This window comes from Chiroxiphia lanceolata, chromosome Z (assembly GCF_009829145.1).
Source record: "Chiroxiphia lanceolata isolate bChiLan1 chromosome Z, bChiLan1.pri, whole genome shotgun sequence".
NCBI classification, from domain to species: domain Eukaryota; kingdom Metazoa; phylum Chordata; class Aves; order Passeriformes; family Pipridae; genus Chiroxiphia; species Chiroxiphia lanceolata.
In genome coordinates this window covers 50,963,800-50,991,030 of record NC_045671.1, presented here as the reverse complement: position 1 = coordinate 50,991,030, position 27,231 = coordinate 50,963,800, and the positions used below count along the sequence as shown (strand labels likewise).

General features: G+C 38.5%; 2 protein-coding genes across 2 annotated transcripts in view; one reads left to right on the top strand and one right to left on the bottom strand.

Moving 5' to 3' along the window:
* The window catches only part of ADGRV1 (adhesion G protein-coupled receptor V1), a 266,178-nt gene extending 245,188 nt beyond the window's left edge, over positions 1-20,990 (bottom strand). Inside the window, exons 1-5 of the mRNA XM_032674825.1 lie at positions 20,112-20,990; positions 12,075-12,189; positions 11,561-11,653; positions 9,904-9,993; positions 8,923-9,104 (exon numbers count right to left, since the gene is read on the bottom strand). Coding sequence (XP_032530716.1) covers positions 8,923-8,944 — 22 coding nt within the window. The 5' untranslated portion in view covers positions 8,945-9,104; positions 9,904-9,993; positions 11,561-11,653; positions 12,075-12,189; positions 20,112-20,990. The remainder of the gene's footprint in view (positions 1-8,922; positions 9,105-9,903; positions 9,994-11,560; positions 11,654-12,074; positions 12,190-20,111) is intronic.
* Positions 20,991-23,359: 2,369 nt separating this feature from the next.
* On the top strand, positions 23,360-26,554 carry LYSMD3 (LysM domain containing 3). The gene is made up of 2 exons (XM_032675326.1): positions 23,360-23,654; positions 25,474-26,554. The coding sequence occupies exons 1-2, from the start codon at positions 23,394-23,396 to the stop codon at positions 26,080-26,082; spliced, it is 870 nt and encodes a 289-aa protein (XP_032531217.1). The 5' UTR covers positions 23,360-23,393; the 3' UTR covers positions 26,083-26,554.
* Positions 26,555-27,231: the final 677 nt, after the last annotated feature.

Sequence of the window (27,231 nt, the reverse complement as noted above, 5' to 3'; positions counted from 1 at the left end):
ATTCTAAAACTATAGGATTACTCCTGCGGAACAAGAGAAGTTGCACAATCATACCATCAATTATTTAGCTGGTGTGTATTCCTCCTTGTTATGTTATTTGTACTAAGATTTACTTTGCACAGCCTGCCAGTAGTAGTTTTTACTCTGGTTATAAAAACTCAGCTTTGAAAATCATGATTATTTTTTTAAAATTGATGTAATATAACAAAAAAAACCTAAATCAAGACTTAGAGAATGCTGAAAAGATATTTTCAGTATTTTACTTTATTAAATATGAACTCACTTTGCACACTAAATTCCTACATAAATTTATATGGTAACACAATTGACTGTATTGAAGTTCAGCAAAAGTCTTTTCAAGATCAGGGATTCCAAGAGGACTCTTCCCCACCTCCATCACCCCATTATACCACTGGTGACTTTAACTGAAATTTTTTTTAAATTAAGCTGAAACTCTAGTCCTTGTTCACTGCTAAATTTTGGTAAACTATGTATTTGGTGATCAAGTACTTCGCTTCAGCTAAACATTATTGAGTTCAATTCTCTCTATCCAGGATACCAAGATTATCTCGTTAAAGTAGATTAATGAACCAAAATCATTGAAACGCTTTTATAACAACAAGGAACAGAATATCATACATCTTCAAAGTATGTACAAGTCAATGGAATAACTATTCTGTTACCATGTTCTGACTTGAGTCATTTCAAATTATGATTTGTAGTAGTAGTTGTAGTGGTAGTTTAAAACAATGCTACATACTGAGGCTTAGATAATGCTTTTAAGAGGTTTATAATAAAAGTTTCTGGCATCAAAACCAAAAGAAAGTATCTCCCAAATAAGAAACTAGACATTTTAATGCTCCCATTCTTCAACCATATAATTAAAAAAAAAAAGTTTAAAAAATCTAACTCAGAATTCTGAGTCATGATCCCTAACTTTTTCTTTTAGTCTGTGTTTTATGGCACTTTCTGAAGCATATTTTTGTTTTCCACTAAATTACAGAATCCTAGCATAGCACCCAAGAAAGCATATACTGAGTCCACACAGCAATTTCCACAATACTGTCGCATCTTATATGAGGAATACCATTTCAATCTGTTGGCCAGCTGGAGCCAAGGTAGGCTTATGAAACTGGTGTTTCTTGTAACTGCTGAATCACCAGGATTAGCTTACTTTTCCAAATTAGTGTCTAAACCAAATTTCAGATGAGGTTTTTAAAGTTTATAAAGAAATGAGTGGTCTTTTCTGCAGATCTTTACACTGGCTTCTGTGCTTAGTAAATCAAAATACTTAAGAATGAAAAGACCTCTGGGTTGTTTTCATTGAAGGATGGGGGAACCTATAGACTAGTGGAATACGGAGAGATCAAGAAGGGAAATGAAAGGGCTGCTCCAGATTAAAAATCTGAATTTAAAGGAGTATAAAATGCCAGACTGGAAATATAAAATGGTAAAATAAAGGGAAGTTCACTAACAAAGAAGCAGATGGAACAAGGGATTAAGTATCCTCTACCTCAGATTTGTCACTGCTGTTTACAGGAGAAGCAATGAGCCGGTTTGCTAGAACAGCACCTCTCCTACCCAGCAACTACAACTGGATTACCACTGCCTCTCATCAAACAATTCGCTGTGTATGCCTAGAGCCCACAGACACAGAGGAACAGAGTAAGTGTAAAGCCCAGTGCACTTTTCACTGCCTGTCCTCTAACTACTCCCAGTGATTACAAATACCCAGCCAAGCAGAACATTAAAAATCTGGCATTCCTGGTACTTTGCATTGAGTACAGCCCTATAGCTATCAATGGTTGCCAGAGAGAAGTCTATTCACAGCAGAGATGTCAGCACCCAGCAGCATCTTCAGCTAAATACAATGGGAGAGAGATACATGTGCTCTTTCATATGTAGAGGAGATTCTCTGTAGTACACAGGAAGAGCATAGAGCAAGGAGTTTCATAAGGTCATTGCCATTGCTGCACCTGTCATAGAAACTTATTAAAACCCTGCATATTTTCAGCATTTTTATTTTAGACATTCTCAGAACCATTGACATTTACAACAGTATTGGAGAATAACCTAGGAAAGCAGCAGGGATTATATAAACTTTGGTTTACTAAATTTCTCCTTTCTGTATTGTCAAGATCCTAAATTAAGAGAGAAATTATGAGCTTTTCCTTGCCTCAAAGTTCCCACGGTTCACACATTCGCAAAGGAGGACACAACAGCCGTGTTTGCAAAACCCCAGTATATGTGTAGTGGGCGTTACCCAAGCCTGCTCTGTCAGTTTTTCAGTTGTTGTTCCTTTTTCAGTTCGGGCTCTTGTTTAGATGCTGAATAAGTAAGTGTCTCATTCTAGTAAAGACTGGAAAAGAGAGTGTTCCAACGGTACTGTTTCAAAATAATATCCACCTACATCCCTTTTTTGCCTTCAACCTGCTTCTAGGTGAATAAACCATAAAAATTAAAACCATGAAAATTATACTAAGTCACAAGTACTGCTTTGTATGTGCCCTTGGACCATGCTATAGTTGCAGAGTCTGTCTCATCAATTTCCATGGGTGTTATCCATTGTCACTGGATGCCTTTGCTTTCTATTCTTCTCTAGGTTTTCCTCACTTTCTCTTTACTTCAAAGGAATGCCAGGTACTTGCACAAGATTCCCTTTCTTATTACTAACATTGGAAAGTGCTAACCAAAGCACAAATGCAGATTACTAGATGCTGAAAATCCCTTTATCAGCCTTCACTGTCCTGAAGTTTTTGGTCTCAGTTGCCTACTTCCCTAATCACTACTGTTGTCTTGATAGAACAGGACTCTAGCACCATCTCAGGTGCTTAAAAGATTTATCAGCATTTGACATTAATGACACTGACATCAGTCAATTATTCCCCTGACCTCTTGCTTTTTAACAGTTGCAGTATTTTTTAAAAAATCTTGTTATCTATTACCATATGTATCACTGAGCATGGTGAATTTGCTGTAATCTGAATATTCTACATTATATTCTTACTCATTCAACTATCCCCTCCTGAAAAAGGTATGCACCCTTCAACAAAGATATCTTAGACTAAAGAATAAAAGATGCTTAATCTGCCTGCTACTGTATTTATATTTACTACTCAGAAAGGTACATCTATTATCACAATTAGGAACCAAAACATGAAGCAGTAAATCTGCAAGCTGAGGCCAAGACCAAGGCCTCATAAGAAATGCAAATCATTTCATCCTGTTATTAGAGGTCACTCAGGTAAAAAGTTTGCTAAGTCTAGAGTACCCCTTGAAAGCTTTCTGGCAACTTTTCACTTTCTTGGAAAAATTTGAGTGGATCTAAACTATACCCTTATTTTAAGTTCTAAAGCATGTAATCATCACTGGAGAACTAAATTGTATCTCTTACACCAGGTAATGCTAAAGGCTTTCTGAAGTAACCACCTGCTCTAATTCTGAGCTGGGAATAAGGGCAAAACTCTCAAGCAGCATTGAATCCACTACTTCTGTTTGCTAGCAGCAAGCAGAGAGAACACAACTCTTCTACAAACATTTGCAGTAACAATTTCCAGCTCAGAGAACCAGAAAATAATTTTGACTAAGTGTAAGATCCAGATTATTTTTACCCAGAGTACCTCCAGTGATATGACTTGGAGCTATTAAGGTTACTTTAAATTTAGAACAGAGATCAGAGTCTGATGTAAACAAACTTTGGCTGAAATCTGCTAACAGTAAGAATCTGAGTTTGCCCAGTGTTAAAGAACACTGATTTCACCTGCAGAATTTCTAATTTATCTCATGCAATTGACAAGAATCTATCCATATCCATGTCTGACTATATAGTGCAAAAATCAAGATATTATTTTGGAATAGTTCTACTTAGCATACAGTATAAGTAAAAGATAAACATTGTTTTCAGCTCCACACTGCAAATCATTTTCCACTTAAATAGCCCTAATGAAAAAAGCAGACACTTTTCACTAACAGAAATTATTCTACAGTGTATTCCAGAACCAAGGCCAGCTTTTCACATAGGTAAATTGCACCAAGTAGGGCTTCAGATACTATAAGTATTTATACCCTCTCTCAAACTGTTTTCTGCACCAAAAAACAGGATTAAAAAAGAATCAACCAACCAATCAACCAAAAAGAACAACAAAAAAACCCAACAACAACCAAACTCAATGAAAACCAAATGATCCAGCCACTAAGATGTCTAGCATTCCCAGCTCATACTTGTAGCAGTAACTACAGGACTGAGCCTGTCACAGGATCAGGCTCTTAGCACATACAGAACCAGAAATCCAGCTGATGAAGTTCTGCATGCTTCACTGAGAAATATCCATTTATTATACCTCAGTATAGATCTGAAGTTTCACAATAACTTCCATTTGTTTCTCAGTTTTGGAGCTGAACACTCTTCCTTAATGTATGTTGAGAACATGGAAGCCAGGGACAAAACTATCACAAGCTTCAAATACCTAATACTTGCTCTGAATGAAGCACCATGGCTTGAATGAATAGTATATATCAGAACAAGAATTCACAGGCTTCTGCAGTATAGTAGTTATTTTTTTCACACTTAAAACAAAAAATATAACAATCTGTTTCACAGCAGTGCTTCACACATTATTTTATTGCAAAAAAGCCCCTAAAACTGTAGGTATAGAACAGTAAACTGAAGCAACATGGTGAGGATGGCATTGTTTCAGGTACAGTGACAGAATTGTTGCTAATCACAGTGGATTCTTACAAGTTAATATACATGTGTGAGTCAAACAGAATTTTTAATGTGCTGCCTAATTATCAGAATAATTGCATCAGTGATATTTCTTGAGTTCAAAGCAGCATATTATTAAATACATAAATTTAAGATGTACATAAAAACAAGGTTCTTTTCTATAGTTAAATGTATTCATTTTTCATTAGATTGCAGCAAACGATGCTGACTTAATTAAAGATCTGTGTTTTACAAAGTTCCCCCAAAGACTTCTTTCTGTAGAAGTAAAAATACATTTGAGTAATTTGAGAAGATGATTAGCATGGGGCCCTCACTCTAAGCTACACTGCGAATTAATCTCTTAAATCTGGGCAATCCGTTTTTAAATAAAACACATGATAAAGTATTTATGTAGTGAAGAGAACTCCCCAAGCAAAATTTGTTTTGGTTCAAAGACTTCTTACACTACCTTTATCATATACAGTGCTTTCCCTGGCTTTCTAAACCTTTTAACCTATGACACAATTTAATAATCACTATTTAATAATTATAATCATTCCCTTATTAACTGGGCATTTCTTTTCATTCTTCTAAGGCACCCTGCAGCTCAAGACAAGGAAATCTCTTTGTTGATTAGTTATTTAAGACCAGCAACAATAACTATGCTGGAAAGAAAGGTGCTTTGAGAGGATTACACAAAGCTAGTTCTCAACAGCACCAAGCCAAAAGCAGCAAATTACAAACCCAAGTACTTCATCGCATGTAACCAAATTGGCTGGTTGAAATGCTAATTGCCTTTCAGCAAAGCTAAAGGCAGACGGGGGACTCTGAGCTTCACAGAATGACATGCATTTTTTACCCCACTTCTGCACTGTTGTCTTGCTGAGAATTATTCAAAATGTATTCATAAAGGTAGCTCTTTTCCTAATCCTTAAAAATGTGGGAAATTTCTAAAGCTCTTACCAATACCTCAGATCTGTTGGCCTGTCAAACCCATAACAGATGGCTGAATTAAGGCCATGTTAAATCCTTAATGAAGCAAAGCTTGAAACAATTCAGAGCAGTAGCATATTGGACCAGTCCAGGATAAGTGACCAAGGAAGTTTCTTTTGCCATCAGAGAATGACAATCATAAATATTTTCTAATTAATAAGTCTATACAAGATACAAAATTAGATAACTAAACAAAAATCTTTAGAATATATTGCTATTACATTCTAGAGGAAATTCTGTCCTGCTAAAAAAATCCACAAACACAAAAGATGTGATGAACATGGAAAGCATCTTCTCTGTTGTTTCATTTTGCCAGAGAAATTTAGCCTCTCAAATGTACCTGTTTCAATAGTTACTGGTGAACTGATCTTAATTGCAGCCTTGGTTTGGACTTATAAATTACTTCAATACAAGGAACTGAACAACTCTAGTTTTATATTAAATATTCATAAGCCAATCTATTAAACATTTTTTCATATTTTAAGCATATTTCAGAACTCACAGTCTGCATATTCTTTCTGCAAACTGCCACAAGTTTTCATGTATATTTTCATATATTTCCCAGTGACATTATTCACTGAAAAAGTAACGTAAGCAAGGGAGACTTTGCAGAAATTCGCGAAGCCATTTGTGATTTAATAATTTTTTTCTGAGTAAAAAAAGTTACAGTGGATCCATTTGGAGTAAGATAAATTACATCCAACATTTTCTCCTGTCGTTTGTTTCCCAAGTAAACAGTAACGTAGCTCTTATTAGACATAATTATTGAATTTGTGGAACTATGACAAATGCCTACAGTTACCAGAAATGGTTCTGTAAGATTCAATTTGATGACTGAGATGTTATATAGCATCTTAATACACATTAAAAGAAGTATGTAAAATACATACTTTTACACATGTAAAAATAGTTATATACATGATCGTATCTTTAGAAAGTCAAGGCCTAATACCCCATGAGCAAATGATTTCAGCTTATTCTTTTTATTTTGCCTCGCATACCTAAATTTTTTGTACTTCTTAGCGAGCAATTAAATTGACTCGATAAGAGGAACACTCTGGAAGAGGCTGGCCAAGAAAGAAAAAAATCAGGGAGTGGAGTTATTCAGAAATAAAATTCAGCTACATTGCATGAGATACCCTATCTCAAACAATAGCAAGAGTCAGACATACACTTTTACTGGTTTGATGCTTCCAAAAACACCTTAGGCTAATACACTTCACATGTAGTTGAGCCAAATTTTAATTCTGCCTTCTTCAAAGTGTGATGCAAGGACATTCTTTTCCATCAAGTTTTCAATGAAACATTCCACAATGAAAGTTCCATTAAGCTTACAGACCACTGTTACATACTTTTCAAAACATGATAATTAATAATCAACTAATCATTACCATGTCTCATTTCTGATCAACTATGGGAGATGTGTAACAGTATCAAAGGTGATCTGTGAGTCATCAATATTTTTCTCACATGTGCTATAAATTGTTTGAGACCCTTGCAGACCTCTATAGTGGCATTCTTTTTTCGTGCTATACACTAAAGGTATATACATTCGTAGCTTTTCCAGTAGTTACATTTCAGTCGTCATATTTACATGCTAATTAAAACGTGTGCAAGCATAAACATTTTTTTTTTTTAATTCCAAAAGCAAATAAAAACCCTTGGACGACAACAAGCTTAAATAACAAAATTCCATGTGTAGTAGAGATTTTAATAAAAGGTTATGATTTAGACCTGATTCTGAAAATTTCTTTCAAATAAAGCTCACAACTATTTCTAAGGGAAGATTTGCACTGTAGGTTTAAATGTGCAAGAGTCAATCTCATTCACTAGCACCAACAACCTGAAACTCATTCGGTACTATTTTTCAACCTTAAAAATGCTGACAGCACAAATAAACTGCCCAGCACTAGTCCTCACAAAAGCAAATACCATTTTTGCCCTTCAATTTTCATGTGACCAGGACACAGACCACACTTACAAACTAATAGGCAAGTGCTCCCATTAACAATATTAATTAATTTGCTCAAATGTAAATTTAGTAAACACCATTGATTTCATCATGTAAAGCTATTAAAATACAGAAGGGTAGTAGAAAGTTGCTAAAGCACAAAACTATGCTTTATAAATCGGTAACAACATAAATACCAGTAATAACAACAAATTAAAAATTGTATACTCCTGAAATATGTAAGCTTTTACATCATCAAATATTAGGCAATTTAAATTCTAAGCCTATTATGCCACAAAATATTTTATTGACTCATGAATCTGGTTCTTCTGGGTCTTTCCATGTGGAAACACTAAGTCTATTTAGTAGGAGAAGCTTGTTTTAGGCTTAAGCAACAGATAAACTAAATATATCACATTCTGTCTTCAGTTATTAAACTACTCTCATGTCAAATTCCCAAAATGCTTAGTACTTAACTGAAAGACTCATTCTAGAAGATGTGTGTAAAGTATTACCAGAAAAAAAGCCCTCCAGCTTCTATATAATGACTACTATTTTTTTAAAATTCCATGTTATTTCACATCTGCACTAAAAAGCAATTATAGACTTATTAAAAAACAATGACTGATGTTTGGCAAGCAGTTCCTTATACATCGATCTTAACTTTATCTGGGCTAGCAAGAGTGAATTATGCAATGCCTTACACAGAATCAGCATATTAAAAGCAAAAAGCAAAAGCAGTATTTCTAACATAACACTTACATGTCATATTTTAATTATTAACATTTAAAACTCATTCCTTAGCAGATGATGATTTTAAAAAATTCATTCTTTAACTCACTCTCCTTTGCAATATACAATGCAGAGGCAGCTTCTCTACTTCATTTATTTTCACCTAATTTAAACAGTCAATTAATGTTCTGCTCTTTTTTGAGAGTCAAAAATTGTCAGCTATGGCACTTCAGACTGAGTTGCATCCTGATAGGATCCCCTGAGAACAGGATTTTCCATTGGAAAGACTATTGTCTCCACCTGCCCGGTTCTGCAGAGCAGAAAGAGGAGCTGCTGGAACAACAGAAACCTTATCAGACTCTCACCATCCAGCTGCCCCTCGCGGCTGAGCAACATGCTCTGCCTGCCACTGTTAAGCCCCGTCCCTGCAGCAACAGGTGCTGCTGGCAGAACCCTGGGGCTGCACAGGGAGCATCTCTGCAGCTGGTATAGGATGCTTCCAAAGCAACTACCACCTCAGAGAGAGAGACAGTAAACCTACCTGGACCCCGGGACATGAACATCCGTGTCTTCTTGGACTCTGCCAGCCGCCTGCACACCCTCTGTCACTCACGCATTATGCATTCCCCTCTCCTACTCCTCCCTCTTCTTTGCGCAGCGTGCAGCATTCTCCTCCCTCTCCTGACTCCTGCTGCCTTCCTACCGCTGTGGAGATAAAAGGGGCTGGGATGGAAGAGGACAAAATATTTTCAAAGCCTAGCAATCACCCCCACGCTGCTGTAGTTGATATAGAGCGCTGCTGTAGTTGTTATAGAGTGCTCCAGCCGCTGCTTCGGCAATTCTTCCACTTGGCTCGGATTGTGTTGTTGTATTCCTGGGGGCAGCAAAACTGGCAGGTTTTATTACTGGATTATGACAGACTGGATTCAAGTTCTCAGCTGCACCAGAACATTCAGCTCATTTTAATTCACAGCTGCTCAGTGCTCTGCATGGGGAAACAACGTCCAATCCTAGATCAAGCATTGTAGGTGCAGCCATTTCTCTAATTAATATCAAATTTGTATTTAATATCAAACCCTGAGCCATGAGAGAGACACAAAGGTAACACTCAGATATGGTTAGTGTTGGCCCCCAAAACTCCCAAATTCTCCCATTTAATTGTAAACAAGTATCAGAGTTTCTACTCAGCCAATAAAGGATAGAAGGCAGGAACAGAGCACAGAAGTATTAGAGCCAAAAAAAGACAGGATCTAGAACACTCTGTACCTTCTGATGGCATAGCCTGGTCACTACATCAATAGTGTTGAGCTATGGTAATCATAATTTGGGAATAATGTAAACAAACTGGAAAAGGGAGAGAAGATGCTAGAGAATGAAGTAAGATTAGAAAAACTACTTAATAAAAGACTCAGACCTCAAGAAGCATTTTGCTTTTAAAAGTGATACTTCAAAGTGGGAAGCATTCCACCTAACAACTGCCACCCAGTCTAATGTAGAATCATAGTAGGATGGGATGAATTACCTCTAACAGGTGCTGATTTCCCTCCTCTCACTACAGACGGATCTCAAATGGTTGTCCCAGACTACCACCTTTCAGATACTCTGTATATAGCTACAGAGAAAATTTACATCAATGAATAAAAATTTGCTGTATAACTTATAAAGGCATGAATGACCTAATATACAGGTGGAAAAGTAGACATTAATAATCAGAACAAACTTCAGTTATGAGTGGAGGAAACAATCCATTGGGATGATTCACTAAAATTCTATTTTATAAAAAAAATTCAAGTGTACTTTTTTCTTCTAAAAGTCTACGCTGTGCATCTAAAGGCAATTTACATTGTTTGATCAGTGGTTTATATGTTTAATGACTCCTTGCACTAGTCTACAGTGATTTATCTATGAATACATTTTTGATTAATATTTCAATATGCATAATCCTGATGTACTAGCTCCAGTTTATCTGTACTGAAAACAGAGCAAGAAGCAGTCCTTCAAAGGCCAATACCAAAGAAGTCGTTTAAAGGCAGCTGCTGAATTTTACATCAGACAGAACTTAATGTATGAGCATGAGAGATAACTAGTATGTTTTTCAATACCATACTGTTATTATTTTCCTATCTAAGCCTCAAAATATAGTTCCCATATTGTTTTTCCTCTCTGGATCAACAGGTGGAAAGGATATTAGAGGTATAAGATTCTTTTTATCTTTTATTCTATAGTGCTGTTTCAGCTTGTACAACTTATTTCATGCTGCCCTTTTGTCATCCAATTTCTGTGGGAAGGTTGGCTCCTAGGAACAACTATCTTAAGGGCCGCCTCAATAGTCATCAGTTCTCAATTACAGTAGACCAGAGCATACGTTGCTAATTACTGAGCTAGAAAACTAAAGAAGACTGAGAACTCGGACTTGGGCTCACTAATTCACATGGCTATTTTCATGGGGGTCTTTCAACAAAACTGCATTCAAATTCAAAATGACGGTACCTTTTTCTGCTCTCTCTGACTCAACATGTGGTTCTCCATGTTTTAATCCGAGGATTTCCTGATTATTTTTTCTTTCATTTTTATCATACCACTCTAGGGACCTGTGCTTTGTTTTGCTACACATGAGGACGAAATAGAGTTCCCATGGGACTTTGTCAGTGATGGTCCTCAAGCAGCTGGAAGGCTGTTGGTGACTGACATAGGACACTCCACACACTTTTAACAACTCAGTATGCAGCCTACACAGCACTCCCACCCCTTACAAATGTCAGGGACAAACAATCAGGCCTGGTATTGGACCTACAACAGATCTAGCATTGCACAGAACTATGCTTCCAGGTCAGCCCTACTTCTCTTGTCGATAAAAGCAGTAAATAAGACGTACAAAGTACACCCCTCAATCGTTTGTTTGTTTGGATATCCTTTGTCTTGAATTCATTAAAACTTTGTAAGTTAAAAATGGCTCTGCTGCAAGTAAATCAATTTTGAAAGCACCCGCAATGGGCTATAGTTTGTTTGTTTGTTTTGAAATCTTGTCTTTTCCCTTTATTGGCATCATCTGAAAGGAAAGACTAGGGAAGAGGGAGTTAGAAGAAGAAACAGCTCCCTGAGAAAGAACACAGGACTTGAAGGAGCAAGAATAAAAAACATCCTAACAAAGGGCTTCAGACGTGTGTATTTTCTCTTACCTTTATATTTTAGTTTCTGTTAACAAAGATTTTTGTGTTGTATCAATGCCATTTTGTTTTCAGTACAGGTACTGATATCTTAATCCGCAAATACTAGAAAGCAAAAATAAATGCTGATAACAAAATTTTTATCCACAAATACCACTAAGTTCACATTTGTTTTCACTTGTGACATCCAAGCTTCAGAATTCTGAGCTATGCAAGTATAAAACAAGGAGATTCTGAGAATTTGGAATTTTGGTCCTGCACAGATTTCCACACAGCTCTATCAATCACTTTTTCTGGTCCTTTAGCTGAAGCAGGCTCAACTACTCAGAATTAGGAACACTAAGCACATGCATAGCTCCTTCAGAGATTAATCCTTAATTAAAATATACCAGACAAGTTATTTTTACCTCTTTCCTCTTTATAAATAAATCACTCCAACATGAAACAACACTCCAAAATAGCAACATCTGCCAGACACTGTTCCGATTAGTTTCAGTGTATAGGCAGATACTGAAGCTGATCTTACCTTTTTTCACAGAGATGGTTTTCCTCCAAGAAATTCACTTGAGCTTGGTCGTTGGCTTTTGGGGGGTTTTTTTAGTGAATTTTCTTTGAACGATGGTCCATGGTGCTGAGCACTTCTGCAAGACAGACCATATTAGAGATGACCACAAACAGCTATATTCTTCCCTGTGCATGTGCAGCTGGCTTGTTTTTTAATTCTGCTTAGATACTTGTTTTCATGGACGATGTCTAGGATGCATTCCCCTTATTCTTTCTTACTGCTTCTTCTCACTGTGATTCACACGGGTCAGCACATCTACCTGGCAGTATTGCAAAAAACAGCAGCCAGAACTAGAGAATGTGACCTTAGCAGCACAGTTGTCAGGGAACTATGCTAAAAGTCAGGCTTCAAAAGAGAGCAGAACTGACCAGGACATATCAAGGAGGTGTGTTCATATCAGAGTCTGACTAGTCTCTACTATCAGGCTTCTGGCTGGCTATTCCATAACAGCTTAAGATCATGTTTGGGTTGCCTCTTCTTCAAAATGTGAAATTCAGTTTCTGATCACTTTCTGGTTGTGACCCATCTCAACTCTCTGGAGATTCCCATCCAGACACGCCCTGCCAGAAAGATGCACAACCACTGCCAAATGTCACCTGGTCCCTCTACAGTAGTACCAGCCTACTCTCTGGCTCTACTCTCTTTCCTGAACTGTGCCACATCCTTTTGTTAGGCTAGGAATGCTTTAATATTAAAATCTGGATTTTACTGCATAGCTTCCTGATGAATTAACAAACACATGCAAGAAAGAGCAAAAGCTACACAAATGCAAACAATACTAATAAACTGAGAAGACTAAATGACAAAATTTGAGTATTATGCTTTTGAATGGGTTGCTTATGCCAGACAGGTTGATATGGAGACCTATGCAAGTAAATTCATGTTTTGATCCTCTATTTTTCAGAGATGTCCAGGATCTAAGAAAAATGAGAAGTTCCAAGCAGACTGTGCTCTTTATCAATGAACAAACATTAATAGTTTATTCTTCCTTTGATCAGTTTGGTAAAGGTTAACCTTTTTATGGTACATTCTGTTACTTGTATACTGAAAAAGCATGCTGATGTTAACATTTTAAAAGAGCATTTAACTGAAAAAATTGAAGTATTTCTATTATTAGGAAAAAGTAAATTGTCCCTGGCACCTACTCATGAAAGCCTGATATATTTTAACACATATTACAGCAGAAATGCTATCATATAGTCATAACCTTTTGATTAATGAACTTAGGATCTCATTTGACAAAACTTCTGCAAAAAGTGAGATGACTTTTTAAAAATGTTAATTTAAATACATTAAAGTGTAAAAAAATGAACAATTAATGAGAAAATAACTGCTTTGTTTCAACTTACTGCATCTCAGAATTGGCTGATCAAGCTTTAGCAGGCCATTTTGACACAATTTATGTCATTTCGTGTCACTATGATGACACAAGAAGAATGCCATCTCTGAAGGGGTGGTTTGGTCTTACAGAGTTCCATAGCTCCTTTCAAGCCACACTGGATGCTTACTGGCTTGTGTGTCACATGGAAAAACAGCAAGATGAGAATCTGGCAAGAGCCGTCTGCCTGCTCCTCTTGTACAGTTACTGTTACTAAATAAAGTCGCAGTCTTGTTTCTTCAAATCAAGTGTTCAGCTCTTCATTTGCAGCATATCACTAACAATGTACATTGTATGCAGCAAATCAGAAGCTTTTTCATAAAATATTCATCAAAACACAACTTCTGAGCATGTCAAGCGTGAGACTGTAAATTAAAAAACAATGTTTACTAAAAGTGTGTTTTTCTGAAAGTAAAACATAATAAAAATATTAAAGTCCCTCCATAATCTCTTGCATCTAATTTGTTCCTAATTACAAAGTATTCAAAAACTATTTAAACATAAAAGCAAGAGGATTCCAGCTGCTGCACACAACTTATATTGTTTTCCCAATTCACAGCTTGGTATTCTATTTGCTTCTTTTCAAATGAAGAAAACACTACTTAGAAACATAAAAAACCCCTGTTTTTCAACTTAAGAGTTGACACTTTCCTGAAATCCTTTAAGTGAAACATTGGAATATTTTCTCACTGGTTGCTTAGTTTCCTCTCTCAAAATCAAAGACAAATTACTTGAGTAAATGTGAAATTGAGTACCTATAATAAACACAAACTTTCAGTGAAAACCTGCAAGGCCAGAATTTCTGTCTCAGAAGGAACTATCTTCCATGTTTATGAATTTATGTTCCTGGTTGTGTGGAATCTTGGCATCCATCCTTGCTGTAATGTTGCGCCTACAAAGACGCACTGAAACATCTTAGCATTCTAATGCTGAGATGATGCTTCTGAGGACTGTCAAACATGCACAGGAAAAAAACAACTAACAGCTGCTAACACAGAGGATAACACACACTCTTTTCAAAGCTGGTCTGCAAAGGAAAAAATGCAACTATTCTCAATATATCTGCTTTCCGTTTAATTTACACTTTGTGCTTCAAAGACATTCACGATTTCCTTCTATTAATGCAATTCTTGACCTGCAACATTTTTAAGCTAATGAAACAACTGTATGTCATTATTTTCTATTATTTTTTCTAAAATGTTATGTATTTATGTCACTTTTCCCTGTAATACCTTAAATTTGAGTACATTAGATGCAAGAAGATGGATCATCAGACCACTTAATTATCTTGATATTGCAAAGCATCCTAAAACAACTGCATATAAAAGTTCTATACATGATTTGTTATTCTTTACCCAAGTATTGCAGAAGTGTGGACTGATGCAGTAACATCACTTGTTATATAAATATTCCTAGAAAAACATAATGCATGTAACGGTACTATGAAACACACATTTACATGGCCTTCTAATTTATGGCATTCCAAATCAAAAGAGAGGTAGTTCAGACAAGAAATAAAAAGAGATATACAGAGGAGAAGCTACTGAAATGCATGTTTAGGGTACACGGTATAAAATAACAAACCCCATATTCTTTAAAATCTGTGTAAGATCAGCTCACTTGATCTTTTAAAGTTGCTTCCAGTTTATGCCCACCATGTGTGGTGCTTCCCTGTGGTTTGTTATTTTACTTCAATGGCAGAGGGAGGAAAACAGCAAAGCTCAGTAACCATACTGCATAGCACAATGTAACCATGGAAGCATTTGTCCACTTGTCAGAGCCTCTCCAGAAGGATTCAGTCATTCATTTCACTGAATCAATATTGAAGCTTTTAAGATTTATTACTCGAGGGAGGAGGAAAACTAATAAAACAAACTCCTTGTTGCTTCCCATTAAATACATCTTGTCACAGTAGGCATATTAACACCTTGTAAACACTTTACTGGTGCCATGTGGGCAATGTTGCTAACTCTCCTGACGAATATTACTCGTAGTGCATTTGCATTCACATGCCTGATACTCACTGAAAGAACTTAAAGGTTTCTGACATGTTCTGCTGTCCCATATAGAAGCTGAATCAACTACAAAGACAAAAGTTGTAAGAAAACAAGGGTGGGAGGAATCTGTTTTAAAATTCATGAAAATGCTCCCTTCAAAGAGTCTATTTCTACTAGATCACTCTCTTATTTATGTCATAAACTGAACATTTGTAATCATATGTTAAGTGCTTGAAAAAGTTGGATGAAATGATTTATTTTACAAGTACTAAAATATGCTGTGGTTATCTAAAAATTACAAAGGCAAAACTGAAACAAATATGTTTGGTAAGAAAACCAGCTATTAAGCTATAAACTGATAAATATGCTAGATTACAAATAGCCATAGTACGCAACAATTTTTTTTTTGTTGTAACCAATTTTATGCTGAAAATTTGAAAGAAGGCATAGCAAGATGCTTACAACTACAGTATCATTGCTATTATTAATATCAGGAGCAGAGAGTATTAATTCAACAGTGAAAATTGAGGGCACCTTAAACACAGAGTCCCAGTATTTATCCACGCAGCAGGCTGCAAATGTCACACCTGCTGCTATATCAAAGATTTTCATGACTCTGAATCAGACTCTTTACCATGAGACAGCCCCCCTGCTCCAACTCCCTTCTACTATTCCCTCTCCCTTTTGTAGAAAGCTGCTCAGCATATTCCCCACTATTCCAGTCGTAAGGAGCTTAAAACAAAGGATGAAAGTAATGCCAGGATATTTCAGAGAACTCCCTCGCTTGCCTATAAGCCTCCATTCACATGGGAAGAATAGCAGAGGGGTGCAAGAGGCGGCTGCACAGCTGATAGAATTGCAGGGGTGTGTAAGGGCACTTTCCCACTCAATGGAGTGACATCAAAGGATGGTTTGCCAGGGAAAGCTTCTCAGCTGTAGAAATGTACCAGTACAGAATATATTCACAGAATATAAGACAGTGGGTTGTAAGAAAGGAAAATCTGTATCAATGAAGAATTAACCTTATCCACAGTGCTACCAGTAAGGGTGAATTATCTCTATCAAGGAGGCCAGAGGAAGCTTCTGCCACAGCTGAAATCCTAATGATTAAAAAATACCACATAACATTCAACTCCTCCCCATGGTGGTCAAAACTATCAAAATCCTTAAGCTTTTGCTGTACAAAATCAAGAAAAAGGGTTTTCTTGAGTGACAAAAAGCCAGTATTCTACATTTAAGTCTCAATAAGCACATATCTTAGTGCAACAGTATTTTCTCTTAAATCCAAGAGAAAATTAAAAAATAAATACAGCGTATGGTAAAGGGAACTAGAAAGTAGACATTGTAAATTATACTACATAAATTATAGGAGAGTAAAGACATTAGGGAAAACCACTATGTTGGCAAGACAGTGACAACTTTAATAACCATATTTTAAATGTCCATAACAATCAATTAAGAAAATACAAAAAGAATTTAAGAATAATACAGCCTGACAGCAAAACTAGCCAAAATAATGTAAAGGTTTATGTGGTATTTTACTTATAAGGAGGTAAAAGAAATTAATAGAGTAAATCATCCTGGTTTAATTTTTAAGAACGTGAAAGAAATGAATAAAGTAAATAATATCGTATACAAATAGTGCAATTTGGTTCAATTCTGAAATATTATAATTTGAATGACAGTAATTGTGCTGGTAGAGGAGAATTGAATAGTTGGAGGACTTACTTTTTAATCACATTACCATGTAGTAAAGACACAGTGCAATGCTAGTAAGCAGTGACTCCTATGTAAATGGATTAAAAACTTTCTGGTAGATCTTCAAAAGCATTCTGCTGTAAGAGGTTACAAATAAAATATATGTTTGTGGCAGAGTGGCAGAGAGAAGACTCTCTTGGTCAGGCATGAAAAATATGACACTGATTATGTGGATGACTATGACTAGATTTATTACTAATACAGTATCTAAATATTGTCAATGCGGTATATAATATAAGCAGGTCTAAAGGGTTATAGTATCAGCAGGCTCAGCAAGAAACATACAGGTTTACAGTCTTTGACCTTACAGAATGCACAACTACAAAGCAACAAAGCAGCTATGGAGCTACTTTAGGATTTTATCTCTGTGTGTGACCAGACCTTTGTGCTTTTATTCACTCATCCAAAAGTGAGTGTTCCCTGTCTTTGGGCTGGAGATACCCTGCAGGCATCCCTAGGAAGCTGAATTCCCACTCAGAAGCTGCCAGCAACCTTGAGAGACAGTTTTCCCCATTAGCTCAATCTCCAGCAGCATATTATACCATTTTGTAGGCCGATGTGCACCAACACCAATTGCAATCATCAGAACTCCCTCATTCCTCCTGCAATTCCCACCTGGTGTTCTCACCTCAGGACAAATCCCATTGCCAATCAGGGATAACTGCAAGAGAGAAGGAGTTGAAGACTTGACTATCTTTGGTCGCTGCCTCAGCATTTCATTAGAAACAAATAAAGATATTTCTATTATGCAGTTCAAGAAGGGTTAAAAATAAATCTGCTGCTCCTCAACACTCTCTCCCTGTAAATACAAAAATCACACCTGGATGTTTATGACATAAGTATTAGCAGAAAGGAAATGACAATATTACAGTGATACAGCTCACCTGGTAAACTGGCTCCATTAAATCAAGTCATGTTACCACAGCTGAATACCTTCAAAGCTAAAATATAAGTCTTCTGGACCATTTCCATCTGAAGAAACTCAGAGAAGAGGTTTACCATCAGTGTCCAATGCAATTCTGCGACAGGAAAAACAAAAATAAAAAACACTGCAATCTTCAGATACACTGATCAACAACAGATTAGTGAATAGTAGTTGGTGTGGTGGAATCATTTACTTTTGTATATAGCACAAATGGGGAGAATATTTGAAGTTGCATAAACGGTGCCCGCATTTTAAAAACAATGCTGAAACCCATAAAGGATTCAAACAAATCAAATTACCAAAAACTGAGAGCTAGAGAAAGCAGAGAGCAGAAGATAACAAATTCTGAATGTTTAATTCATTAAAAATAAACGTGGTAAAGACTTGAGGACAGTGTAAAAATTCCCTCAGAGAAAAACCAAGATGAATACTGAAATGGTTCTTTACTTTAATCAGGGAAAACATAACAAAAAGTAACAGCTATTCGTACTCTTTATTACAGCAAAAATCATCCTGCAAAAATAGGAATATATGATAATCTTTGAAACTCACAAACAAACAAACAAAAACCCAACAAAACAAACAAAAAAGACCTTCATAAAACCCACTTCACTTATCACACTACAGAAACACTTATTCATCAATAGAGTTATACAAATAGGAGTCCAGAATCTTACAGCAAAATTCATCTGTGAATAGTCTGAAAGAAATTTTCAAGAATCTATACTCCATTTTTGCAGGCTGTTTTTACCATAATTGATAGATTTTCTTATTCAGAGGATACTTGAGCAGAATAAAATAAAATGTAAATCAGAAGCAAATATGCAGTTCTTTACATTTTTTTGAAAACTAAATATCAAACAACCAATGCACCCTACTGGCTGCGTTATGGAAGACACATAGCATATTTCTATTTTGAATACACATTAAATTTAAATAAAATTAATTTAAAAAGTAACTGATTCTCATCAAGTAACCAAAAGGAAACAGCAAATATGTGAAATATGAAACAGAGAAAATACAGTCTCAATCCAATGACCTTATCTCATTTATTCTCATTAAAACCATAACAATACTAAATTAAACAATTAAATTTTGTGGTAATTTTTAACCCATTCTTCTTGTTGGAACCTTGCTAACTAAAAAGAGTTTTGGCTAGTTTTGAGGATCAATGGTTGGACGCAATGACCTTAATAGTATTTTGCAGCCTAAATGATTCTATCATTACGGCTAAATGTAAACATGTAAATATTTCCACCGGAGAACAGACTACACAGTGTCTGTACATTTAGCATTATTTGCTTCTTGCATACTTCTAGTGTTCTTAAGTAGCTCCTCTTACTGCTTCTTACAGTCACAGCTTAATGACTTTATTTGGTCTCCACTGGAGTTGCAGATCTACCTCAACATTACTATTTCCTAAGATTGTCCTACCATTCCTAATTACCAAGCAGAGAATAGAGACAGATAGGCTGCATATTTATTTCTGCGTGATTCTCTTAATGAGTCATAACTAATCACGCCATTCAAGCAATTAAAACCTACATTTAGATAATTGACACTAGCTATCTAAATGTAAATCTAGCCCTGTGTTCCCAAATCATATAATGACTTACAAAAACAGTGGTGGCACGTGACATGTAGGTAGTTTCCAGCTGGAAAGAATATGTCTGGGATTTTTTTAATTAAAAATTACTAACAAGTTTTGCAGCCCTCTTACATCTCCTTTATAATTCCTTTCTATTAATTTATTAAGATCTTTTTAATATTCCTAAGTATATACTTAACTTCCTAGCTCTGATCAGGCTACATCAGACATAGCACGACCAAGGGGACTGTGGTACAGATTCGTGCAGTTGCTGTTGGAATGCCATGGAGTGATTAACACTGACCCTGTTGCTCATTGAGAATGCACTATTAGGATATGCAAAGTAACTTACATGGGGATGGAGAAAGGCTGTATTCCTATTAGCATTCATGGCAGCTCCAGTCTTGTTCATCAAGTTTGGAATATACCCTTTTGTTATTGATGGGAAAATGTCACTAGTTACAAATGGTAACATACAGGGGTGTAGCAGGGTCAAAGCAAACTCCAATACTTTCTTTCGCCCTCTAAGGCAGAGTGCTGCTTCAGCAGTTCTTTTTTGACCTGATAGTACACCTTTTTAGATAAAAGAAATGGTGAAATTCCCTGTCCTGATCTTTGCCGTAGCCTCACCACCCAAAGATTAAAGAAAACCTCCAAAAGGATATGCCATTAGTGGCGTACGATGGGACAATCATTAGACACCACTGCAAACATCACTGCATATGAAGTCTGCCTTCAAACAACTCCTCTCCAGGTCCACCCACCACTCTGACAGGTCTCATAAAACAGTCTTTCAACAGCATGAATAGGGTCTGAGTCATCAGTTTCCCAGCTACAGACAACTACAGTCGCTTCACTTCTATTACTGAAAGCTTTCTTTAAAAACCAAAACAAAACTGCTTCTTGCTGCAGATATCCCTTGCCAGATGTGGCATTACACCTCTTTATAGATGGAATCCTGATTCACAAGGTTAAAATTCATTTTCTTCAACTTGAGATCCCACGAGAAAACTCAGGGTTTATTGGGAAATCATTCAATTTTGTCACCTTAAGTATTGCTCTTTCTGGAAATACAGTTGGTGGAAGATTCATTCTACTTGCATTTGGCATACCCAGAAAGACATAAAATCATTCTGGGACTTCTACAAGTATGTTCATACATTTGTCATGTAATCTAACTATTTAAGCTTGTCTTTGTTAAGAGTGAGGTTGTATCTAAGCCTTCAGTGCAGCTATGCTAATCAGCACAAGCTGTGCATCTGATCCATGATAAAAATAGGAAGCTTACTGCTGAGCAGGCTTTGATTGGGAAGATGCTATGAGAGAAGAAAAGAAATTGCCCTTCAAAGAGACACCACGCTGCTCGCCGTTAATTACATCTAGAACACTCAACAAGGAAAATGTTACGTGGGGCCAAGTGCCAAGAAAATATCCCTACTTAGGTTACTAAATGGTTTGGAAATGGTCTCTTGACTTGTTTAAACAGGATTTCCTACCTGCAGGAAGTTGGACCTAGCTAGTAGAAGCTAATTTTCAGGCTTTCTTATTCTGCATTTGTTAAAATATTGCAGTAGATGCCAAGTGTAATTAGAATTTCCTCAAACCGAAGTTTCTTACATCAGTACTATTCCATGGTTCTCCGCAAAGGGCAGTGATCTGGGCAGACTTCCTTGAAATGGCCAGATCATTATTTTAGGCTTACTGCTGACTTCTGTACCTGAGAATATTTATATTCTTTCTCTTACAACACAGAAATTCTATGCTCTTGAGAACATTTTGCTTTTCTTGTAGATGCTATTTAGCTAGAAAAAGCCTTAGGAATTTTTAATCACATTGAATCACATTAAATCACATTTTTAATCACATTTTCATTTTAACTCATCCATCCCTCATTCACAATAGAACACTATTTTAAGATAGCTATAGATATATGTATGTGTACATATATATATATATATGTTTACTCTTTAAAATAGGGCGAGACACAAGAAAACACTGCACCTTGATAGCTTATTTTACAATGTCTGGAAACGTGGCTCCAATCAAGCTTCTGTGGGTCTGAAGGTGACACTCAATAGAGCTACACAATTGTTCGCTCTTACATTCATGTCCCTCAGACTCAAGTCATCTAGTTTTCAAAACTCAAACACGTTTCTAGCCACCTTGGCTGTTCAGGAAAGCCTGGAAACATCATATGACAAAGCTCAAAAACAAAAAGAAAAACCCCCATTATTTAAAATTACTTTAAAATTAGATTTAATTTTTATAGGAACCAGACTTACAAATGTATTTGTCTTCAGCAACAATGCAATCATTTGTTACAACATATTTAGCCTAGCCTTAGAGCTGTCAGTTTTTGTAAGAAATATTGTACTTGCTCCTGCTGTAATCAAAAACTTCCTTCTAAGGCTGTGTCAGGAGAAACCCACACTGGGTTAAATTTACTAGTTAAGACTAGGAAATCTTTCTATTGCCTCAGCACCCCAACAGCTGCTGACAGTCCTTTAGAGTGAAAATTACTTTACTAGGGGAGGAAAGCTGAAATACCTACAGGGTTCAATTTACGGTTTCTCTCGTTAGAAACATACATCAACGTGGGCTGCACACCTGTAGCTCTGCAGGACCAGTCTTGAGGGGACAGGTGTGGGGGCATAAAAGGAAACTTCCCGGCAACTTCTGAGGGCGCAGCAGTGCAGGATTAGCAGGTATAGGATGTGCAGAGGAGCTGCGAATACTTAACAAGCAAAAAGGGGTCTCTTACTGGCCCAAATACACGGTAGCTTCGTACCCGAGCAGCCTCCATTTCTTCACAAAGAGGATCAGCAAAAGCGAAAACAAAACCCCACAGCTAAACTCGCACATGGGCGGCTCGAGTGGAAGTGGAGGTAAAGCGCCTCCCAGAACAGCGCCCCGGCCTCCAGCGCCGGGCGGGTCAGCGGCGGGACCGCGACACACGGGCGGCGGGACCGCGACACACGGGCGGCGGGACCGCGACACACGGGCGGCGGGACCGCGACACACGGGCGGCGGGACCGCGACACACGGGCGGCGGGACCGCGACACACGGGCGGCGGGACCGCGACACACGGGCGGCGGGACCGCGACACACGGGCGGCGGGACCGCGACACACGGGCGGCGGGACCGCGACACACGGGCGGCGGGACCGCGACACACGGGCGGCGGGACCGCGACACACGGGCGGCGGGACCGCGACACACGGGCGGCGGGACCGCGACACACGGGCGGCGGGACCGCGACACACGGGCGGCGGGACCGCGACACACGGGCGGCGGGACCGCGACACACGGGCGGCGGGAACAGACTCGTCCCCGGCGGTGGCGTAGCCCCGCCATGCCTGCACGGATGATCCCGCCGGCGCTGCTTCCCGCTCGCCGGCCTCCCTCAGAGGGCGGGGCGGGGGCGGCGCTGCGGACGTGGCGGCGCGGCGGCCATAACGGAGCGAAGCCATGCGGGGCCCTTCCTCCCTCTGCCCTCCCCCCAGGGGCCGGCGGGCGCTGGGCGGGGGTGGAGACGAAGAGGAGGAGGAGCCGCCGCCGCCGCCGCCGCCGCCGGGGTGGGGCTCGCCTTAGAGGGCGCCACGCCCGCGGTGCGTTGTAGGGCCGCCTGCGGAGTATGGCCGGCAGGGGTGCGGGCAGCGGCCCGCAGGGACCCACCGTGGCGCAGCCGCCCGCCGGCGGTCACCTGTACCCCGTGGTGAGCGCCGAGAGCGAGGGCCCGGAGGAAGAGGGTGAGGTGTCGGAGCTGCGGCCGCGGGGCAGGGAGAAGGTCCGGCGGAGCACGTCAAGGGACAGGCTGGATGACATCGTGCTGCTGACGAGGGACATCCGGGAAGGGGACACGCTGAACGCGATCGCGCTGCAGTTTTGCTGCTCGGTAAGGGCCGTGGGGACGCCGCGGGCCTCAGGAGTGGAAAATGACGTCAGGGTGTCACTGTGGCAGCAGCGTTCCGGTTCCGTGGGCTTTAACCCCGAAAGCTACTGAAAGCGCACGAAACAAGTGCATGGCTTTGCTTGTGGCGCTCTCAGAGACCACACGTTACAGTCAAAGGTCGTCACTTCAGTGCCATCCTCGCTGTTAGACTGGTGACGAGGGGGGTTGTTGCTGAACCACTTAAAGGTTTGTGTGGAGCCCTAATTCCATGAAAGTAGGGGGAAAACCCTCTGTAGTCTTATTCTGAGTTCTGCTAAATTGCCTGAATATTTTATGCTTGAACTTCTTGTACCGTTGGGAACGTTCTGCCCCTGTACACCCTTCTTGGTGCTCACTGCTTCTAGCTCAGTTTTTACCTTAGTCTGCTGAATGCCTTGCCTACCCAGTAATTTTGGCTGGCCTGTACTAATTAAGGCGGTGGCATCTGTCCTGGCTTGCGTTTTCAGTTTTAACACAAAATCAGTGGTGTGTTTTGGTGGGACTGAGTGCTAAGTGTGCATGGGCCAAGAGGTCACATTCAGAATCCATATTTTACAGAACTCTTGCTGTTGTCTAATTTTTCAGGCAGAACCAGAATTGGGAGCCTCCTGTTGTGAGCTTAGGTACTAAAGTCTTGACATAACTATTTCCTAATCATGGCAGACCTTAGCTTCATTACCCAGTTCTTGGCTTCAGAACCCACTGCAGTTAAGTATTTGGGGCATGTTTACTAGATCAGGCTTCAATAAAAAATGAGATAACTGAGTTGCGCTCTTTCTTGGAAATTCAGGAGAATGTGGAAGAGCGATCCTGGAGTTTTAGGCAAAAAGTATAACTTGCGTTGTGGTGGGATCACTAACCACTGGGTAAATGCTGCATTTGGCAGGTTTTTATGCTAATCCAATTTATTCCACATGGGACACATAAGAAGTACCTTGTTATAGGACCTGAAAAACTTATTCATGTTATTAAGTTGATGTGAACTTGGGTACAGTGTATCTTAAAATGGGCACAATTCCTGCGTGCTTTGCAGGTGTTGCAGAAAAGCACTGGGTTGGAAGTACTTCATTACAGTGAGGTTTGTGGCTGTGCCGTCTATGGTGAGGGAGTTCCTATCTCAGAGTGAAAGCCAGTGATTATGCAAGGGCACTTAAATCCCTGCAGAGTATTTTTCACATTAGACTTAAAATCTGAACTTACTGAGAGCAAAATGAGATTCATTTTGAGCAAGAATAGGGAAAGGGGAGAGCTGACTTGGGTAGGGTGGATGACACTTTTCAGTTATGCTTGGTTTCTGTCTTAGCCCTCAGAAGCAGCAAAAAACACAGCTGTGGCTAGATAAATTGGAAACTCACTAATTTGTAATATTCCTAATTCAGAAGTTTTCATTTTAATTAGGAACTCGGTAAGTTACATCATTTGAAAACAGAGTTTAAATCTCATTCATTTCACAGAGATAGTTACCAAGCGATGGATGAACATAGATTATGTAAACACATATTTGTGTTGTGACTTTCAGTCTTCTTATATGAAGTGACAAGGTTTGTTACCTCATAATTAATTTACTTCTTGCTGTAATGTTGTTCAGATTTGGTCTTTGACCTCTTCTCACTTCATACTGTTTGAATGGGTATCCGTTTTAAAAAAAAAAAAAAGTAAAGCAAAATAAAGGTCTTGCCTTTGTTTCCATAAGAAAGACTTGTATTTCTGAAGGGTATGGTACTATTAAGAGAGTTGTGTTTCAATAGGGCTGCAATGTTTTAACTGTTGTTCCTATTTTTAGGTTGCAGATATCAAGAGAGTTAACAATCTTATCAACGATCAAGATTTCTTTGCCCTGAGGTCTGTCAAAATTCCGGTGAAAAAGTTTAGTGTATTGACTGAAACGCATGTCTCTCCAAAAGGAAGACAAGTCCTTCGGCCTGCTCTCTATTCCCCAGAAGTGCAGGAAACGTCACTTTCTGATAAATTCTCTGCTAATGAGACTGCTGGCAACTTCTTAAAAGAAGTGGATCGAGATATAGAAGAAATAGTGAAGTGTAATGATACAAAGAAAGAGAATCTTAATGAAGTTGTTTCTGCTTTAGCAGCCCAACAGGTCTGTTTTGAAACTGATGGTAAAACTAAAAAAAGCAAGGATCCTTACTACGGAGCAGACTGGGGTATAGGATGGTGGACAGCGGTAGTGATTATGTTGATCATTGGCATAGTAACTCCAGTTTTTTATCTCCTGTATTACGAAGTTCTGGTGAAAGCAGATGTCAGTCACCATTCTACAATGGAATCTTCCCATTTGTTTGTCACAGCGGTATCGCATCAGAAACAAATAGAAAATGGAATAAATCCAGCGAATGTTATCAATGTTGATAATCAAGGAGACTTTCAGCATTAACAACAGAGTACCACATGTAACTTATTGGTAGACACATAACATAGTGTTAGGCAAAGGGGAAACCACAGAATGCAAAATGTATGTGGAACGCAGAGGAAACGAGTACTGATGTATGACTTGCCCTCATGGGTAGTGTTCCACCACAGGGATATTTCTGGGGATCATGTAATCTCTGAATATGCCTGAGACAGGCAGTTTGCAAGATTGGGATACAAATTAAGCTATAAAATCGTCTCTGAAGCTTTGCACTTTTTTTCTATTTTGATAGACATATGTTTTTTAATTAATGATGAGGTGAAAAAATGTAGTTTGAACTAACACACAAGGAGTCTCACTGTGCGTTTTACAGCCCAGAAATGGGTATATGGGGATATCTTAACTTTTAAACATCTGAAAATATTTACAGAATTCATAGTACTCTTCACTTTTTAATATCAGGTTTACAGTTGTCAATTAAAATGCTGTTCTCATATTTTTCTCTTTCTTACAGAGTAAGATTTTTTTTTTTAGAACCCAGTCATTCCATAATTAATTGCCACTATGAAGTTCCTTTTTTACAAGTGACTTCTACAGAGGCAGTATCAAATACTTAAGCCAGAATCTTTAATTCTTGTGCCTGTGGTCAGCCCCTTCTACAGTACTTTTCAATGTAGGCAGTAGGATAATTTGTTTTCTCTGTGTGTGACACTGTGCTTCAACACAGTCCAGTTGAGAGAGTCGTCCTGAAACTTCACATTCTTCTGTCATATGCTGCTGAAAACTGACTGGACTGCATTCTCATCTGGTCAGCTGTGTGTAGGAACGAAAGAAGTGCAGAAGTGTGGCACCTTGCTGTAACATGAATTTTTTTTTCCCCCTTCAGCCAATCTCAATTCAGGACCAGGTGATTCTTCAGACACCAGTCATGTGGGTTCTGAATATGCTAATGGTCTTGTGCCCATGAACCTCAAACACTTTTTCCTGAAATCTCCTAGAAAACTTCATATGAGATTTAATGCCTGATAGCAAATTGCAGCAAAATAGACAAGTTGCAGCTTCAGACTTTTTCTTTACATAGTAGCGTATTTTACATGTTCTTGAATGTTTCACATGGAGTTTCATGATTAACCTTGGTTTTCCCCTCTTTTTCTCCTCCCCCAACCAAACCAA

What these genes read in the sequence shown, in the direction of transcription:
- LYSMD3 (XM_032675326.1), top strand. Translation starts at nt 23,394, where the DNA reads ATGGCCGGCAGGGGTGCGGGCAGCGGCCCGCAGGGACCCACCGTGGCG. An exon ending in CGCTGCAGTTTTGCTGCTCG is followed by an intron (nt 23,655 to 25,473) that starts GTAAGGGCCGTG and finishes TCCTATTTTTAG; the next exon opens with GTTGCAGATATCAAGAGAGT.